Source organism: Macaca nemestrina, chromosome 1, assembly GCF_043159975.1.
Source record: "Macaca nemestrina isolate mMacNem1 chromosome 1, mMacNem.hap1, whole genome shotgun sequence".
Lineage (NCBI taxonomy): Eukaryota > Metazoa > Chordata > Mammalia > Primates > Cercopithecidae > Macaca > Macaca nemestrina.
Window position 1 is genome coordinate 180,849,449 of NC_092125.1, and position 20,757 is coordinate 180,870,205.

At 42.2% G+C, this 20,757-nt stretch overlaps 1 protein-coding gene across 1 annotated transcript in view; it reads right to left on the bottom strand.

The window, feature by feature from the left end:
• LOC105495060 (zyg-11 family member B, cell cycle regulator) overlaps positions 1-20,757 on the bottom strand; it is a 104,530-nt gene that overhangs the window by 40,527 nt on the left and 43,246 nt on the right. The window contains exons 3-5 of the mRNA XM_011764225.3: positions 17,301-18,055; positions 9,543-9,683; positions 3,888-4,064 (exon numbers count right to left, since the gene is read on the bottom strand). Coding sequence (XP_011762527.1) covers positions 3,888-4,064; positions 9,543-9,683; positions 17,301-18,055 — 1,073 coding nt within the window. The remainder of the gene's footprint in view (positions 1-3,887; positions 4,065-9,542; positions 9,684-17,300; positions 18,056-20,757) is intronic.

Genomic DNA, 20,757 nt, shown 5'->3' on the forward strand with positions numbered 1-20,757 from the left:
CTCTGCTTCAGCCTCCCAAAGTGCTGGGATTAAAGGCAAGCCACAGTGTACAGCCTCTAATTTTCAAATTGTCCTAAGTGCCCCTCCTGGGCTCCCAACAGCACTTGTTTCTCTCAGTACTTGCTACACTATGCTACATTATGTGTTCCTATATCTGAATGCTTAGAACTCAGTACAGGTGCACACAGTCTGAATTCAACAAAGCGCTAAGCTTAACTGAACTAATGGCTAAATTAATAACAGAAGATAAATTTCACCGACTGCACTTGAAAAGCACCACAGGCAGAAATGGAAAAGAGGAAGACTTCTGCTGTAGTCTTCAATTTCCGCCCAGCTAGAGTTTTGATTTTGGGGGCTACAGTCTGAACTATGCAAGTATTCAGGAATTTTCTTTAAATTTTTTTTTTGGTTTGTTTTTAAGGAATTCAATGTGGAATCAAAATTTCCTGTGCTGGCATTCATCAAATCTGGCCCTAATCTGGTCATCACTGGCCTCATCCTACACTGCCCTTCCTACACTCCAGTCACACGCAACTTGCCCTTCCTGGAATGCCTGCACATTCACATATAGGTCCACTGTTTTTCTGCTTTTCTCCATGGGAAATCTTTTTCATTTTTCAAGATGTGAGTCAATGTCACTTCCCCTTTGATATCCTGCCTGGTACCTTGTCCATACACCAATCCAGGTGGCAGAATTAATCATTCTCAAGTTTCTGTAGCACTTAGTTAAAATAGCTGAAGACAATTTACATAATAGTTTACTGTATTTGCATTTCCAACTAATAGGTGAGTTCCCAGGGTTTGTTTTTTTTTTTTAATTGAATTGTTTTTAAATGTTTTTACTAAATAAGAAATACAAAAAAAATTTACAAAATATATGTAGGCATAAGGCAGTGCTTCTCAAACTTTAATGTGTACACAAATCACTTGGAGATCTTTATAAAATGATTCTGTAAGTCTGGGCTCTCGAGATTCTGCCTTACTAACAAGCTTGTAGGGGATGCCAACACAGCTGGTTAGCAGAACACACTTTGAGTAGCAAGAGTGTAAGGTAATAACAATACAGTGGCCGGGCGCGGTGGCTCAAGCCTGTAATCCCAGCACTTTGGGAGGCCGAGACGGGCGGATCACTAGGTCAGGAGATCGAGACCATTCTGGCTAACACGGTGAAACCCCGTCTCTACTAAAAAATACAAAAAACTAGCTGGGCAAGGTGGCGGGCGCCTGTAGTCCCAGCTACTCAGGAGGCTGAGACAGGAGAATGGCCCGAACCCGGGAGGCGGAGCTTGCAGTGAGCTGAGATCCGGCCACTGCACTCCAGCCTGGGCGACAGAGCGAGACTCCGTCTCAAAAAAAAAAAAAAAAAAAAAAAAAAACAATACAGTGAATACTACCACTGTGTAGGTGTACCTACCACTCAGTTTCAGAAAAAGAATCTATTACCAATAGTACTATTAGCAAGCCCCATTTGGCCCCCTCTTTTCCCTCTCATTTCCCCTCAGAGGAACTACTAGTCTAAATTTTGTGTTTAACAGTCCCTTGCTTTTTATCAAAACATGTATTTATATTCCTAAATAATGTGCCATATAGTTTTGCAAGTTTCTGAACTGCAAGTAAATTGAATCACATGTATGTACTCTTCTGCATTTTTAATACCCAACTTGTAATTGAGATTGATCAAGGTTGTCATCTGGAATTGTAATTCATTCATCATTCACTGCTTTTAAGTATTCTAATGTGTGACTAAACACAGGCTGATGGACATTTGGTGTTTGGTGTTTCCAATTTGTTATCATTATACACAGTTACACAGTGCTACTGTGAACTTCTTTTTTTTTTTGAGATGGAGTTTCGCTCTTGTTGCCCAAGCTGGAGTTCAATGGTGCAATCTTGGCTCACTGCAACCTCCTCCTCCCAGGTTCAAGCAATTCTCCTGCCTCAGTCTCCAGAGTAGCTGGGATTATAGGCGTGTGCCACCACGCCCGGATAATTTTGTATTTTTAGTAGAGGTTTCTCCATGTTGGTCAGGCAGGTCTCAAACTCCTGACCTCATGTGATCTGCCCGCCTCGGCCTCCCAAAGTGCTGGGATTACAGGCGTGAGCCACCACGCCCGGCTCGAACATTCTTTTTTGTTTGTTTTGAGACAAGGTCTTGCTCTGTTGCACAGACTGGAGTGCAGTGGCTGAATCACAGCTCACTGCAGCCTTGAGTGCTTGGCTCAAACAATTCCTCCACATATGGATTTAAATGCTTTTAGGCATGTACTCTTTAGGCTCCTGAGTAGTTGGGACCACAGATGTGTGCCACCGTGCCGGGCTAATTTTTTTATTATTTGTAGAGACAGGGCCTCACTATGTTGCCCAGGTTGGTCTTGAACTCCTGGGCTCAAGTGATCCTCCTACTTCGGCCTCCCAAAGTGCTGGGATTACAGGCATGAGCCACCATGCCTGGCCTACTGTGAACATTGTTTTTAAAAATATATAACAGCTTTATTGAGATACAGTTCATGTACCATACAATTCACCTATTTAAAGTGTACAATTTGATGGATTCTAGTATAGTCACAGAGTTGTGCGACCATAACAATTTCATCATCCCAAACATTTTCATCACCCTAGAAGGAAACTCAATACCCAATACAGTGACTTCCCATTTCCCCCACCCCATTTCCTAACCTTATTTATTTTATATGCATCCTTTCTCATTTTTCCCTGATCAACTTTGCCAATGAGTTTTCAATATTATTAAATATGTTTGAATAATCAATTCTTGGAATTATTGATCCTCTCTAAAATAATGGTATGTTTTTTATTTTATTAATTTTTACTTTCATCTTTGTTATTCCTTCCTTCTACTTTCTTTGGGCTTATTCTTTTGTTGTTTCTCTACCATAGGCAGACTTATTTATAGCTCCTTTTTAGTAAGAATGTATCTTTGGGGAGGAAGTCATAGCTTTATACTAGGAGTCTTCTGTCTGATGGGCTTCCAGAGGCCATGACAATCAAAGCCTAAATTTCATCTAGTTTGGCAACTGCCCTCAATGAGGGAAGCCGGCTTTAATGATCCACTCACCAATGTGGTTTGCCATTTTTACTTGGTTTTGGGCCTCTGAGTATTTTTTACTAACTTGCCAACTCAATGGTCAATTTCAAATGACCTAAAAAAAAAATTTTCAGGGCCGGGTGAGCAGGCTCACGCCTGTAATCCCAGCATTTTCGTAGGCTGAGGTGGGCAGATCACAAAGACAAGAGATTGAGACCATCCTGGCCAACATGTTGAAACCTCGTCTCTACTAAAAATATAAAAATGAGCTGGGTGTGGTGGCAGGCACCTGTAATCCCAGCTACTCGGGAGGCTGAGGCAGGAGAATCGCTTGAACCTGGGAGGCGGAGGTTGCAGTGAGCTGAGATTGCGCCACTGCACTCCGGCCTGGCAACAGAGCAAGACTCCGCTTCAAAAAAAAAAAATTTAAGCAACATTTTTAGTATTCATCCTGACAGGTTACACCTTCTACCATACTGCTAGAAATGGAAAAGACACGTCTTAATCATTTCTGTATCCCAGCATTTGATAGTGCCTAGCCCAGAAGAGATCCTCTGTGCCTATCTGTTGAAATGATCACAAACTCAAGATCTAGGAGGAAGATGAGTTTTATATGGCTTGTACTAGGTCCCCCAATAAATGGATTTAGGTGATTTTAGGCATGGAATATACTCCTTTGGTGTCCACTTCTCTGTTTTCTTACACTCAGTCATACCACAGCCTCCAAAGGCATTTGAATTTGAAGCCTTGGTCTATTAAACTTGGTCTATTAAACTATTAAACTGTAGGAGATGAGTAGAAGACACTACAAGGACTATTTGAAAAGGAATTCACATAAGCTTACCTGCTGGTGATTGGGAAAATGTTCCATGGCTTTGAGTAGCAAATGGGTCACATCAGCCAGGAGTCGGACAGGCATTCCTGCAGCAAGATCCTGCTTGGTTAAGTTAAATACACAGGCGCTTGCAGCCAGTTGCACTGGCAAATTCATAGGGTGGTTTCTCATCCCAGTAACCACAAGCTGGAAAAAAAAAAGAGTCCTCTTAATTCACCTTATAAATACAAGCCCTCTTCACAGAGCAGCATTATTTTGTTGGTCTGTAGTAACTTCAAAGATGTCGTAAGTTTCTTTTACATCCTCGTGTGCAAACAGCCTAGGATATAGCAAGTTACTCACAAATAGTTCCAGTCTACCTCATCAAGGCAGGTATTCAGCTATTCATATCTAGAGGTTTTCTGTAAAGCTAATAAATCTTTTCAACACAGGTCACTCATCTTTGTATTTCTTTTCTTTTTTTTTTTTTTTTTTGAGACAGAGTCTCGCTCTGTCGCCCAGGCTGGAGTGCAGTGGCCGGATCTCAGCTCACTGCAAGCTCCGCCTCCATGGTTCACGCCATTCTCCTGCCTCAGCCTCCCGAGTAGCTGGGACTACAGGCACCCGCCACCTCGCCCGGCTAGCTTTTTGTATTTTTTTTAGTAGAGACGGGGTTTCACCGTGTTAGCCAGGATGGTCTCGATCTCCTGACCTCGTGATCCACCTGTCTCGGCCTCCCAAAGTGCTGGGATTACAGGCTTAAGCCACTGCGCCCGGCCTGTATTTCTAAGACCTACTTATGGTGCCTGTTACATGGAAGGCAGTGAATAAATTCTCACTGACTTGAATAGAGCATAACTTCATTCTCAAATCTCAATCTTCAGTTCCTTGAGAACACTGCTGAGGTTAGAGTACAATAAAATCCATTCACTTCCCCTGGCCTAGACAACTATTTCTCACTTTTTCCTCTGACCTCAAACCCCCAACGAATCCTTCCCATTCTTCACTATCAGCTGAAGATCTTGCTTTCAACTACACTAAGAAAACTGCCAGCCTGGGCAACACGGTGAAACCCCATCTGTATAAAACAGTGCAAAAATTTGCTGGGTGCCAGGAGCAGTGGCTCACACCTGTAATCCCAGGACTTTGGGAGGTCAAGGTGGGTGGATCACGAGGTCGGGAGATCGAGACCATCCTGCCTAACATGGTGAAACCCTGTCTCTACTAAAAATACAAAAAATTAGCCAGGTGTGGTGGCAGGCACCTGTAGTCCCAGCTACTTGGGAGGCTGAGGCAGGAGAATGGCGTGAACCTGGGAGGCAGAGCTTGCAGTGAGCCGAGACTGCACCACTGCACTAGAGCCTGGGCGACACAATGAGACTCCATCTCAAAAAAGAAAAAAAAAGAAAGAAAGAAAGAAAAAACAAACACAGAAATTAGCTGGGCATGGTGGCGCATGCCCGTAATCCCAGCTACTTGGGTGGCTGAAGCAGGACAACTGCTTTAACCCAGGAGGCAGAGGTTGCAGTGAGCCAAGAGCACACCATTGCACTCAAGCCTGGGTGACAAAGGCGAAACTCCATCCTTCTCTCTCTTTCTCTCTCTCTCTCTCTCTATATATATATACACACACACACACACACACACATACATATATGAAGCTGGGCATGGTAGTGCATGCCTATAGTCCCATCTACTTGAGAGGTGAGGTGGGAGGATCGCCTGAGCCCTGGGAGGCAGAGCCTGTAGTGAGTCATGGTTGTGCCACTGCGCTTCAGCTTGGGGGACAGAGTGAGACCCTGCCTCTAAGGAAAAGAGAAAAAAAAAAAAGAAAAGAAAAACTGAAGCAACCAGAAAAGAATTTCAGATTCTCATTACCACATGTATCCTACTTACCAGCATACGTATATATACATCACCTTCCTGCCTGCTACCATAAGGAATCTTTTGGGGTCCTTTGTAAAACAAATCCCTCCATGTATATGTTAGATCATTATTTTCTTGTCTACTGAAGGGAAGCTGTTCACCCCTCCTACTCCTATATCAATTTTTTATTCTGTACTGGATCATTCATATCAGGATATAAACAAGATACATTTTTCCTGTTAAAAAAAATCAAAACATTCCTCTTTTAATCTCACTTACTCAAACAATTACCATCTTTTTTCTTTGCTCTCCTTTGCAGCAAAATTCCCTATAAGAATTGCCTTGGCCAGGCATGGTGGCTCATGCCTGTAATCCCAGCACTTTGGGAGGCCGAGGCAGGTGGATCACTTGAGATCAGGAGTTCGAGACCAGCCTGGTCAACATGGTGAAACCTCGTTAGTCTCTACTAAAAATACAAAAATTAGCCGGGCGTGGTGGCGGGTGCCTATAATCCCAGCTACTCGGGAGGCTGAGGCAGAAGAATCGCTTGAACATGGGAGGCGGAGGTTGCAGTGAGCTGAGATAGTGCCACTGCACTCCATCCTGGGCAATAGAGTGAGACTCAGTCTCAAAAAAAAAAAAAAAAGGAATTGCCTAGGCTAGGTGTAGTGGCTCATGCCTGTAATTACAGAACTCTGGGAGCTCAAGGCAGGAGGATCACTTGAGGTCAGGAATTCGAGACTAGCCTGGGCAACACAGCAAGAACCTCTCTCTACAAAAAATTTTTTAAAATTAGCTTGTGCAACATAGTGTGACCCTGTCTCTACAAAATTAGCCAGGTGTGGTTGCATGGGCCTGTAGTCCTAGCTACTCGGGAGGCTTAGGCAGGAGGATTGCTGGAGCCTAATAAATAAATAAATTTATTTATTTTTTAAAATTTTAAAAATTAGCCAGGTGTGATGGCACACACCTATAGTCCCAGATGTTTAGGAGGTTGAGGCAGAAGATTGCTTGAGCTCAAGAGTTTGAGGTTGCAGTGAGCTATGATCGTGTACCACTGCACTCCAGCCTGGGCAATACAGCTAGATCCTGTATCTTTAAAAAAATAAAATAAAAGTGGCTCACTCCTATAATCCCAAAACTCTAGGAGGCCAAGGCGGGAGAATCACTTGAGCCCAGGAATTTGAGACCAGCCTGGGCAACATAGTGGGTCTCCATCACTACAAAAAAAAAAAAAAAACAATAATAATAACAAATTTTAAAATTCAGCCAGGCATGGTGTTATACGCTTGTAGTTCCAGCCACTCTGGAGGCTGAGGCAGGGGGATCATTTGAGCCCAGGAGGGAGGTCAAGGCTGCAGTGAACCATGATCATGCCACTGCACTCCAGCATGGGTGACAGAGTAAGATGCTACCTCAATAAATAAATAAATAAATAAATAAATAAATAGCCTATATTCTTTCATTTATCTCCGAATCATTCTCTGAATGTCTGAATGAATATTTCAGATCAAGACTAGAGATCTAGTCCTTTGTTGCTCAGTTCACAGTAATCAAAACCAAAAAAAAAGACAATTCATATACGAAGTGCCAACATCCTCTGATATATATAAAAGGAGTGATAGGTGTTGGTGATAATATCCTAAGGACTAAAATGTTACTGGTTCCTACCCAAGCACCTCATTCTCAGAATTTAAGGTATGTAGGATGTCAAGTTGTGGCTCTGCCACTGACTTATAATTACTTAATGCCACAGAACCTCAATTTCATAATCTGTAAAACAGAAGATAAAACTCATCTCTTGGAATTGTGCCCACTAAACAAGGTGGCAAATATAATATAGTCCTATGCTCACTGGTTTTCAAAACTGAATGTGCATAAGAATTACCTTGGAATTATCTTGGGGGCTTATTAAAATGCAGATTCCTGTGCCTCATCTAGCCCTACTGAATCTAAATTTTGGGGGGTGGGGTTTACAAATATCTTTTTTTTTTTTCAGACAAGGTTTCACTCCTGTCACCCAGGTTGGAGTGTGGTAGCATGATCTCGGCTCACTGCAACCTCTGCCTCCCAGGCTCGAGCAACTCTCTTGCCTCAGTGTCCCACGTAGCTGGCACTACAGGTGTGTGCCACCACACCTGGCTAATTTTTGTAGAGATAGGGTTTTGCCATGTTGCCCAGGCTGGCCTTGAACTCCTGAGCTCAAGTGATCTGCCTGCGTTGGTTTCCCAAAGTACTGGGATTACAAGGGTGAGCCACCACGCCTGGTCACAAATATGCTTTTTAAATAAGCAATATCCTAGACTTGTAGTGGTCAAAGGACCACTTTTTTTTTTTTTTTTTTTTTTTTGAGAGAGTCTTGCTCTGTTGCTCAGGCTGGAGTGTAGTGGCATGATCTCGGCTCACCGTAACCTCGGCCTCCCAGGTTCCTCATGCCTCAGTCTCCTGAGTAGCTGGGATTACTGGCGTGCACTACCACGCTCAGCTAATTTTTTGTATTTTTAGTAGAGATGGGGTTTCGCCATGTTGGTCAGGCTGGTCTAGAACTCCTGGCCCCAGGTGACCTGCCTGCCTCAGCTTCCCAAAGTTATTATAGGTGTGAGCCACTGTGTCCTGGCCCAAAGGACCACATTTTGATAAATGTTGCCCTAAGCATTCAATAAAATTAAGAAATCTCCTTTCTTGCCCTTCAAAAGCTGTCTTGGTTAAAATAGCTGGGTGCTGTGATGTACACCTGTAGTCCTAGCTACTTGGGAGGCTGAGACAGGATTGCTTGAGCCCAGGAGTTTGAGGTCTGTGAACAGCCATTGCACTCTTGCCTGGGGAACACAGTAAGACCCTATGACTTAAAAAAAAATTTTTTTTAACTTAATTGGGGAGTAATGTAAATCAGTTAAGAATGCACAGTAGGTTCTAAACAGCATGGAAAAGTGCCTTGTGGAATTCCGATATCTGCTTGCTTTATTTCTCTCTTTCTTTTTTTGTATTTTTTAATACTTTTTGTAGAAATGGGGTTTTGCTATGTTGCTCAGGCTGGTCTCGAACTCTAGGGCTCAAGCTACCCATCTGTCTCAGCCTCCTGAAGTGCTGGGATTACAGGCATCAACTACCACACCTGGCCCAATATTGTATTTCTAAAAAAATCTATTTGGGAAACAACATAGGGTTAATATACAAAACAGTGTCCTGATCCCAGTCATATACTTTCATTTTCTACAGTAGCTGGTGACAAAATATCATGGTGGTCACTGGTTTTAGGTAGATAAATATGTACAAGACATTTATATGCTTAATGAGACTACTATAAAACTTCAATAACATTGTACAACTATATTCTCTCTCGTTTGTGGCTAATAATTGAAATCACACGTCATCAATCATATTATAAATAATAAAAAAAGACTAAATGCAAATTTTCTTTTTTTTTTTTTTTTTTTTTGAGACGGAGTCTTGCTCTGTCGCCCAGGCTGGAGTGCAGTGGCCGGATCTCAGCTCACTGCAAGCTCCACCTCCCGGGTTTACGCCATTCTCCTGCCTCAGCCTTCCAAGTAGCTGGGACTACAGGCGCCCGCCACCTCGCCTGGCTAGTTTTTTTTTTTTTTGTATTTTTCAGTAGAGACGGAGTTTCACCGTGTTAGCCAGGATGGTCTCGATCTCCTGACCTCATGATCCACCCGTCTCGGCCTCCCAAAGTGCTGGGATTACAGGCTTGAGCCACCGTGCCTGGCCTTAAATGCAAATTTTCACCAATTTTCTTCAAAAAATCATCTGCCCAGGGAAATCGTTTCAAAAATTTCATATCCAGTTTCTTATTCTTACCTTTAAAATTTCTGGCTTTGTTTTTTCCATCACATGAGTCAGACTAAAAAGATGAAATAGAGCTTCCCGAACAAAGAATGCCCGTTCACTGTAACGCTTCAGTGCTTCTGCAATCTGAGTTTCATTGGCTTCTCCAGACACCTGTGAACATAACCAGATTAGCTTTTAGAATTCTCTCTCTTTCTCTATCTAAATATCATTTGTGGCCAGGTGTGGTGGCTCATGCCTGTAATCCCAGTACTTTGGGAGGCCAAGGTGGGTGGATCATGTGAAGTCAGGAGTTCAAAACCACCCTAGCCAACATGGTGAAACCCCATCTCTACTAAAAATAAAAAAGTTAGCCAAGCGTGGTGGTGCAAGCCTGTAATTGCAGCTACTCAGGAGGCTGAGGCAGAAGAATTGCTTGAACCAAGAAGGCGGAGGTTACAGTGAGCTGAGATCGTACCACTGCACTCCAGCCTGGGCAACACAGCAAGACTCTGTCTCTAAATAAATAAATAAATATAATTTGTATACATGGCATCTAGGATAGTTATGTAAAGCTGGAATCAAATAAAAATGATTATACTTTCCAATCTATCCAGATTAGTCATCTTAAAAAGGTGTATTTTTCTTGAAGAGATGTATATTAGATAAACTCAGAACCTAGCATAAGACCATGGGTGAAATTTTCTGTATTATACCTAAAATAAATCCCAAGATATTTAACACTATTTATAAGGCCCTACCATTTTATGAGGATCCTATCTGCCTCTTACTCCTCTCCCCCAGCTCACAATGTTTTAGCTATATACCCCTTTTTTCCTCATCTTTCCGTAAGTCAAGCTTTTTCTCAGTAAAACACCACTCATACAATGTCCTCTCTGACTGAAAACTTCCTTTCTCTCTTTGCCTGACTAATTTCTACTCATTCTTCCTTATTCAAGTTAAGGACACTTTCTTAGAGAAGTCTTTTTGAGCCACTGATTTAAATTAGGTCCCCTGAAACATCTCTTTCATAGCTATCATAATCCCCCACTGGATTGATCTATTCACCATTGTACCCCAATAGCTAGCATTATGCTTGGCTCAGAATACGTACTCCATAAGTATTCATCAAATAAATGTATCCATTAATTTCTCCAGATTTATCATGCTCCTTTTCAGCACCAAGAGGTTCTGTTTAAACTTAAGTCTTTCTAGGGATTCCTAACATAAAAGTATATTATTTTATTTTATTTTATTTTATTTTTATTTTTTTGAGATGGAGTCTTGCTCTGTTGCTCAGGCTGCAGTGCAGTGGCTCGATCTCAGCTCACTGCAAGCTCTGCCTCCCATGTTCACACCATTCTCCCGCCTCAGCCTCCTGAATAGCTGGGACTACAGGCACCCGCCACCACGCCCGGCTAACTTTTTGTATTTTTAGTAGAGACAGGGGGTTTCACCGTGTTGGCCAGGATGGTCTCGATCTCCTGAACTCATGATCCACCTGCCTCAGCCTCCCAAAGTGCTGGGATTACAGGTGTGAGCCACCACGCCCGGCCCAAAAGTATATTATTTTAAGATAATATATTTATCTTAAAATGTGGTTCATGTGCCACTGGGCAACCAAACATAGGTAACAGAAAGTGGCTCTTTTTAAAAATAATCCAATTAGTAAGAGAAAAATAAATGATTAAAATATCACCATAATTCTGAGTGAATTGATAGATCTAGCTACTAAGTGTCAATAACTGCCAACATCACAGAAAGACAAACTACTAGATATTTATGTACCTCATAACGTAAGAATACAACACCTAAGGGTCTGGCCAAAGGGATAAAACGTTAAGTCTAATTAAGCCTCCAAATCCAGCTACCAATTTGCAGAAAATAAGAGAAAGATGCACCATTAGTATACAATCAGCAAAATCCAGGCTGGCAGAGTGGCTTATATCTGTAATCCCAGCATTTTCGGAGGCTGAGGCAGGAGGATCACTTTAAGCCCAGGAGTTCCAGACCAGCCTGGGCAACAAAGCAAGACCCTGTCTCTACAAAACAGCAACAAATACAATAAAATCCAGACTTAGGGAAACTCTACAAATCATAATGATAGATTCTTCAATAAACAAAATTATAAGGAAAAGAAAGGGATGGAGGAGGAACCTATAAACTAAAAGACACTCAAAAGACATCAAATTGTTTTAAATGGGCAAGATTATCCAGGTGCCTAAATAGTTGGGTCATAAAATTATGAAGAAATGAAAGGACATGGCCAGGTGTAGTGGCTCACACCTGTAATCCCACCACTTTGGGAGGCCGAAGTGAGCTTTGGGGTAGCTGACAAAGTTCTGTTACTTAACCTGAGTGATGGTTTCAAGTGTGTCCACTTTTATTTCAACTTAAGCTACATAATTATTTATCGTCTTTGTCTGTTTTATTTTACAATAAAGTTTTAAAAAATGCCAAAAAATGTCATTCAGAGAGACTATCTCATAATAAGGGGAAGATTTAGTCTTTTTTGGCAGTAACATTATACAGTGTGACACAAAAGTAATCAAATATTTTAAAAATATATTACTCAGTAACAAAGTTTTATATAAACATATAATATTCAGCCAGGCAAGATGGCTCATGCCTGTAATCCCAGCACTTTGGGAGGTAGAGGCAGGAGGATCACTTGAGCCCAGGAGTTCAAAACCAGCCTGGGGAACATAGTAATACCCTGTCTCTATAAAAGAAAATAAAAATCAGTTGCGTGTGACGGTGCATGCCTGTAATCCCAGCTACTTGCGAGACTGAAGTGGACTGCTTGAGCCCAGGAATTTGAGGCTGCAGTAAGCCATGACTGTGCCACAGCACTCCATGATGGGCAACAGAGTGAGACTCTTGATTATCAAAAAACAAAAAAGCCTATAATACTCACATTGGAATATGCAGCTTTGAGGAAATGAAGGGATGTATCATGGCTGACATTTCAACCATTAATAGGATATGCTACAAGAGTCTGAAATGAATTAGACTACAGTATTGATATGTGTCACATGACGCAAGGGCACATATTAAGAATTTCTAAGATTGTTGAAATAATAATAAAAGTTTCTTTACTTCCATTACTTCATGTCTTTTCTTTTTTTTTTCCTTTTTTTTTTTTTTTTTTGAGACAGAGTCTCGCTCTGTCGCCCAGGCTGGAGTGCAGTGGCGCAATCTCGGCTCACTGCAAGCTCCGCCTCCCGGATTCACGCCATTCTCCTGCCTCAGCCTCCTGAGTAGCTGGGACTGCAGGCGCCCGCCACTACGCCCGGCTAATTTTTTTGTATTTTTAGTAGAGACGGGGTTTCACCGTGTCAGCCAGGATGGTCTCGATCTCCTGTCCTCGTGATCCGCCCGCCTCGGCCTCCCAAAGTGCTGGGATTACAGGCGTGAGCCACCGCGCCCAGCCCTTTTTTCCTTTTTTGAGACACGGTCTCGCTCTGTCGCCCAGACTGGAGTGCAGCGGCAGGATCTCAGCTCACTGCAACCTCTACTTCCTGGGTTCAGGCAACTGTCATGCCTCAGCCTCCCGAGTAACTGGGGTTACAGGCACCTGCCACCACGTCCGGCTAATTTTTGTACTTTTAGTAGAGACGGGATTTCGCCACGTTGGCCAGGCTGCTCTCAAACTCCTGACCTCAAGTGATCAGCTGACCTTGGCCTCCTGAAGTTCTGGGATTACAGGCATGAGCCACCACGCCCGGCCTCCATTACTTTACTTCTTTAAATGCTTTTTAAACTTTCTATTCATGTATAACATATTTACACAAACTGGTTTGGACTACATATTCACATACACAAATGGGTATTTAATAAAATTTTTCAAAGTGTTCAGTTCATTGAATCACCCAGAACTTTTTCTTATAAATTCAAAAAAAACACTGAAATGTGAAATGAGAAAAAACTGTAAGAGGGAAATATAAAATAATCTAAATCAGACTTTATTCTTCCTTTACCCACATTTGGTTGGTTCCAACAACTTTATAAATCTCTTAAGTGAAATATATTCTCAAGTTACCTTGAATACAAAATTAAAGAACTTTTGTTACTGGAAGAATGTTAAACACTCTAAGTCAATTGCTTTTTTTTTTTTTTTTTTTGAGACACAGTCTCTCTCTATTGTCCAGGGTGGAGTGCAGTGGCACAATCTCAGCTCACTGCAACCTCCACTTCCCGGGTTCAAATGATTCTCCTGCCTCAGCCTCCTAAGTAGGTGGGACAACAGGCGTCTGCCACCACGCCTGGCTAAATTTTTTTGTATTTTTAGTAGAGGCGGGGTTTTCACCATGTTGGCTAGGCTGCTCTCCAACTCTTGGCCTCAAGTGATCCGCACGCGTTGGCCTCCCAAAGTGCTGGGATTATAGGCGTGCTCTGAGCCAATTTTATTGCATATATATATATGTATTTTTTTTTTTTTTTTTTTAGACAGAGTTTCGCCCTTGTTGTTCAGGCAGGAAATCAATGGCACGATCTCAGCTCACCACAACCTCCACCTCCCGGGTTCAAGAGATTCTCTTGCCTCAGCCTCCCAAGTAGCTGGGATTACAGGCATGCACCACCACGCCCAGCTAATTTTTTTTGGATTTTTAGTAGAGACTGGGTTACTCCATGTTGGTCAGGCTGGTCTCCAACTCCCAATCTCAGGTGCTCCGCCTGCCTTGGCTTCCCAAAGTGCTGGGGTTACAGGTGTCAGATGGGGTCTCACTATGTTGCTCAGGCTGGTCTCAAACTCCTGAGCTCAAGCAATCCTCCCACCTCGGCCTCTCAAAGTGCTGGGATTAAAGGCATGAGCCACTACGCCTGGCCAAAAAATAATTATGTACCTTCACTGCATGTTGATTACTGCAGTTTTTCAATACAGCAGTCTGACTTCAAGGGAGAGATCTAAGTTAAGACACAAATTTAGGAGTCATTGCATATAGATTTAAGGACTGAGGTACAGAACACTCCAACAGTCAGAGGCCTGGAAGATGAGGAAGAACCAACAAAGGAAACTGAGGCTCAGTAGCAAGACAAGTAGGAAAAAAAAAACAAGCAAGTATGATACCCAGGAAGCTAAGTTTTTTTTTTTAAAGGTATCTCAGGGAAGAGCAAAAGATCAACTGTGTCAAATACCATTTTACTTTGGGTCAAATACAATGAAGACTAAGAACTAACATTGGGTTTAGCAGATTTTTGATGTTCTCATGAGTTGGGAGCCACAGCTTGGGAGATAATCCAAGTGGATTAGGTGGCCAACAAATATAAGAATTCTAGTTGTGGAGAAATGGAAGGTTCAGGAAACTGATGGTGACAGATGAGAAAACTGAGTAGGGAAATAGTGAGAAGAGAAAAATCGAGTGCAGAAATACTGATGACAGAGCTGGAAATTCTATGGTAAGAAAGCCAGGCTAGGCTCAGGGGCTTACACCTGTAATCCCAAAAGTGGGAGGCCAAGGTGGGAGGATCACTGAGCGAGAACCCATCTTTACAAAAACACTAAAAAAAAAAAAAAGGCCAGGCGTGGTGGCTCATGCCTGTAATCCCAGCACTTTGGGAGGCCAAAGCAGGCAGATCACCTAGGTCAGAAGTTCAAGACCAGCCCAGCTAACATGGTGAAACCCCATCTCTACCAAAAATACAAAAATCAGCTGCACATGGTAGCAGGCACCTGTAATCCCAGCCACTCAGGAGGCTGAGGCAGGAAATTCGCTGAAACCCAGGAGGTGGGGGTTTCAGCGAATTTCTGTGAGCTGAGATCGCGCCACTGCACTCCAGCCTGGGTGACTGAGCAAGACTCCATGTCAAAAAAAAAAAAAAAAAAAATAGCCAGTTATGGTGGCACTTGCTTGTGGTCCCAGCTACTCAGGAGGCTAAGCCAGGAGGATCCACTCAAGCCCAGGAGGGAGCGGCTGCATGAGCTTGTTCATGCCACTGTACTCCAGCCTGGGTAACAGGGCAAGACCCTGCCTCTGGAAAAAAAAAAAAAGTTATTTTAAAACAGTGATTCATAGCTGGACACTGCAGTCATCTTGAAGCTTTAAAAAATAGTGATGCCTGTGTCTCACCTCTCTTCCTAATACAGTCTTTGCACATATTATTCTGTCTGCTGGGAATACTGTCTACTGAGCTACTCACCCTTAAGATCTCCACTCATTCATCAATTTCTCAGAGAAACCAGGCCGGGAGTGGTGGCTCATGCCTATAAACCTAGCACTTTGGAAGGCCAAAGCAGATGAACTGCCTGAGCTCAGGAGTTCGAGACTAGCCTTGGCAACATGGTGAAACCCTGTCTCTCCTAAAATACAAAAACTTAGCCGGGTATGGCAGTGTGTGCCTGTAGTCCCAGCTACTTGGGAGGCTGAGGCAGGAGAATCACTTGAACCTGGGAGGCGGAGGTTGCAGTGAGCCAAGATCATGCCATTACACTCCAGCCTGGGTGACATCTTGATTCCATCTCCCAAAAAAAAAAAAAAAAAGTATTTATGGTTTAAAGCATATATCTATAAAAGTATATAAGTAAATAGGTATAAATATAAAAATGTATTTGTAATAATATAATCACCACTCCCATTAGGTTAAGCTACTTGGAGGCAGATCCTGTATCATTTTATTTTCCTTTTTTTTTTTTTTTTGAGATGGAGTCTCACTCTATCACCCAGGCTTGAGTGCAGTGGCACAATCTTGGCTCTCTGCAACTTCCGCCTCCTGGGTTCAAGAGATTCTCCTGCCTCAGGCTCCCGTGTAGCTGGGAATATAGGCACATGCCACCATGCCTGGCTAATTTTTGTATTTTTAGTAGAGACGGGGTTTCACCATGTTGGCCAAGCTGGTATCGAACTCTTGACCTCAAGTGACCTGCCCATCTCTGCCTCCCAAAGTGTTGGGATTACAGGTGTGAGCCACCACACCCAGCCTCATTTTCATTTTTGAATCCCAAGCTCTATCAAATCCAACTGATGTTTGTTAAACTAAATTTAAACCATTAGGCATGAGAAATCTTAGGAAAAGCAAAATTCTACCATTTCTACAGTAGAGATCTCCTTAGAATACTTGATCTCCCACTAGGTATTCAATTCAACAAGCGGTGTCCCCAGTTTCTCCAAAGTTATCCATTAAAAACAGTATATGTAGCTGGGCGCAGTGGCTCACGCCTGTAATCCCAGCACTTTGGGAGGCCAAGGTGGGCAGATCACAAGGTCAGGAGATCAAGACCATCCTGGCTAACACAGTGAAACCCTGTCTCTACTAAAAATACAAAAAATTAGCCGGGTGTGGTGGCAGGCACCTGTAGTCCCAGCTACTCGGGGGGCTAAGGCAGGAGAATGGTGTGAACCCGGGAGGCAGAGCTTGCAGTGAGCTGAGATGGCACCACTGCACTCCAGCCTCGGTGACAGAGTGAGACTCTGTCTCAAAAGACAAAAAAACAAAAAAAACAGTGTATGTAAATGGTTCAAAATATCTAAACATTATCATCGTAAGACAACCTATTGTTTATCCAGGACCTACTATGTGACTTGCACTTTACATAGATTATCATTAATCTTCAGAATTCTATAAGGTAAGAATACCATGTATTCTACAAATAAGGAAATAAAAACTTGAAGTGACATCATAGCTTGTCCTGGGTCATGAAGCTGAAATTTTAATTAGGACTCTAAAACCTTTCAACTATATGAGGCCCTGTTTCATGAACATGTTCCATATATTATAGACATTCATCTTTAACGCAGTCTTATGCAACTAAGATATTGGTCAGCCTGACAGAATATATTTTTAAAGTCTAACCTTCAAATGTCCTTCGCCTGTGAGGAATTCAGAGTAACCAGCATCAGTAGCCAGCAAACCTACAAACTGCATGCTTGGACGTTGTTGTATAAAGGCTTCAACAGCTTTATCTGTCACGTGCTTTCTCCCAGAAACATCCAGAGAAACAAGGTTGGGTAGGATGTCTTTTTGTTCCAGTAAGCGAAGAGCTATGTCTGATGTAAACTGTTTATCATCTGAGATATCAAGATGATTCAGATGTTTGAGTTCCCGAACTACATCCAGTATCTGGGTGGTTGTCATTTTTAAACATTTCAAGTGGTGCATGGTTAGAGACTTGAGTCGGTCTTTGCAGGCCAGTAGAGCAGTGATGTCTGTGATCGAGGTGTTAGAAATATCCAAGCTCTCTAATCTTGGCAACGAGGCAACTTCAGCCAGGTCTTCATTGTAAAAGAGAACATTGGTGATGCTTAAAGCTCGAAGGCCAGAAAGCCGGCTAAAGCACCGCTCGTAAGGATCCTCGAGGGAGAGAGTTAATGAATTCAGCACCAGGCACTGGAGATTCTGCTGGATCCATTTGTTACTGCCAAGTCCACTGATAATGTCTGTAATCGTGATATCAGCATTCACACCTGTGGCATCAAGTTCCACTAACTTGTGATGGCAGAAGGCTTTCCGGAAAGCAACAGCAGAAATCTTTGCTTTGCGAATGCAGGCTCGCTTTAAGCGCATCTGGTTGCCCCTAAAAATACCCACAGTTCCATCATTCAGTAGACCTGTGGAAAAACAAGCAGCACTTTAACTTCAAAAAACAGCTAAAGAATAGCTAAAATTTCCATCACACTTTACATTTCCAAAGTGCTCCCACGTAACAGTATCTTGTCTGATAATCACAATTCATTTAGGTGAGAATATTATTGTTTACAACCTGTAGATGAGTAAACTGGGGCTCAGAGAGTGGCTTTCCAAGATCACAGGGCCAGCAAGTGGCAGAGTCAGGACTGTGGCAAACATTATTGATATCCACTAACATCTGGTTCTTACCTTACCAGACAGACAACTACATTTCCCAACCCATCCCTGGAGTTAGCTGGAGCCATGTGCCTAGTTCTGGCCAATGGACTGTATGCTGAAGCACCTGAGAGCCAGTGCATGATTTTCCATGCTGTCTTTTCCTGCTATGACAAATGAGGAGCCTTCACGTTCTAGAGAGCATAGTTTTATGAGGAGGAACCCTCCATCAGTTTGGACCCTAGGGTAACCACGAAGCAGAATTCTCTATGGACTTGCAGAGTTATGTACCACAAGTGAGGTAGAAACCTTGTGTTAAGGTATTTGATTTGTTAGCAATACATTTCTAGCCTATCCTTTAAATTCCCTTAACATATTATTATACAAACAAATATATATACATATAATATATTTAGCATGCACTTAATGCCTTGTAATTCATTAATAAACCACTAGCCAGATGTCAAACCTTATTAAAGTGATCTAGGCCTGGGAAACATAGCGAGACCCCATCTCTACAAAATAACTGAAAACGAGTTGGGCATAGTGGTGCATGCTTATAGTCCCAGCTACTAGGGAGGCTGAGATGGAAGGATCACTTGAGCCCAGGAGTTCGTGGTTATAGTGAGTACTGCACTCCAGCCTGGGTGACAGAGTGAGACCCTGTCTCTTAAAAAAAAAAAAAAAAAAAAACAACTAGTAGTTATAGCCCCTCCCTGGCAGATGAATGTAAATGAAGTCGACCCAGTAACCTCCTCGAAGTGCTTTCGAGATATACCTGTCTACCACAGTGTCACAAGCATATGATACTTTGGAGCCACATCAACAATATCACATATAAACTAAACAACACTGACTGTGAAAGAAGTAACAATCATGCCAAAAAAAGGTAGTCTAAGAACAGTCTGGGGTGAATGAGCAATTGAGGACAGGTAAATAAATAGCCTGAAGTCAAGAGAGGAACTCTAAGGTGGCACCTTAGCTGGCCCATACTCAAAATGTAGCTAGGCTGCCAGCCAGTCATCCTTAAATTAGAACTGAGGTATGTTTAAAAGGGAGCACTACTCTCTAATGAATTTTGCAGACTTAATTACAGTTACACAGTTAAAATCAAGAAAGGCCTTTGCAAAACTTGCCCAAGTGGACAAAAATGACTAATTACATATTAAGAACTCCATTATATTTTAGAGCTGTGCTGTCCAATACATAGTCACTAGCTACATACAGCTGGAGAGCACTTGAAAAGCAGGTGGTACAATGTGAGGTCAGCTACAAGTATAAAATATACACCAGATTGTGAAGATTTAATACAACAAAATAATGTAAAGTATCTCAATTTTTTATATTGACTACGGTTGAAATGATCATTTTTTAATATATTGGGTTAAATAAAAATAACTAAAACTAGTTTCACTTGTTTCTTTTTATTTTTGTTTTTGTATGTGGCCACTGGTAAATTTAAAATTACATTTCTATTAAACACTGTGGTTCTAGAGACAGCCCTTCAAAGTACCTGAACTCTATTTCAGGGGAGTAAATTCCATGGTGGGGTCCATTCAGCAAATAGTTTATTAAACAATTACTATATGTCAAATATCCTAAATGTTGTAGATACAGAGAAAAATAAGATATGCCCCTATAATCAAAGGATTCATAATCCCATGGAGTAAAAAAGACACAAACAGCCATAACAAAATGAGATATTTGGTATACCAATGTCAAGTATAAGTACCACAAAAACAAAGAAAAGGAAGTAAACCATCACGAATGGAGATCTGGAAAAGATGTGATGGGAGAGGTGATCTTTGAGTAAGGCCTTTGAAGATGCTGGAAGAATTCAAAGATAGAGAAAGAAGGTTAGGAGGCCAGGTGCAGTGGCTCATGCCTGTAATCCTAGCATTTTAGGAGGCCGATGCAGATGGATCACATGAGGCCAGGAATTCGAGACCAGTCTAGCCAACATGACAAAACTTCATTTCTACTAAAAATGCAAAAATTAAACAGTTGTGGTGGTGCACGCCTGTAATACCAGCTACTTGGGAGGCTGAGGCAGAGAATCACTATGAACTTGGGAGGTGGAGGCTGCAGTGAGCCGAGATTGTGCCACTGCACTCCAGCCTGGGCGACAGAGTGAGACTCCATCTCAAAAAAAAAAAAAAAAAAAAGAGAGAGAAAGAAGGTTAGGTATATTAAAGAAAGAATATACAACATAAGCAAAGTCTTAAAGATGTGAAAGCATATCACAGGGTTAGGAAATGGCAAGTAGTTCTTTCTATATTGCTTGAACATAAACAACTAGAGCCATAAGATGTGGTGCATTTCTGGGGATATACGCATGCAAATGGGAGAGAAGAAATGAGGCTGAAGGTGAGCTGGAGCTTGATCACTCTGAAGGGTGAAGAGATGAAAGCAGATCAGCTAGGGACCTTGGGACCCATGGAACGATGCAGTAAAGTTCCTGGGTTTT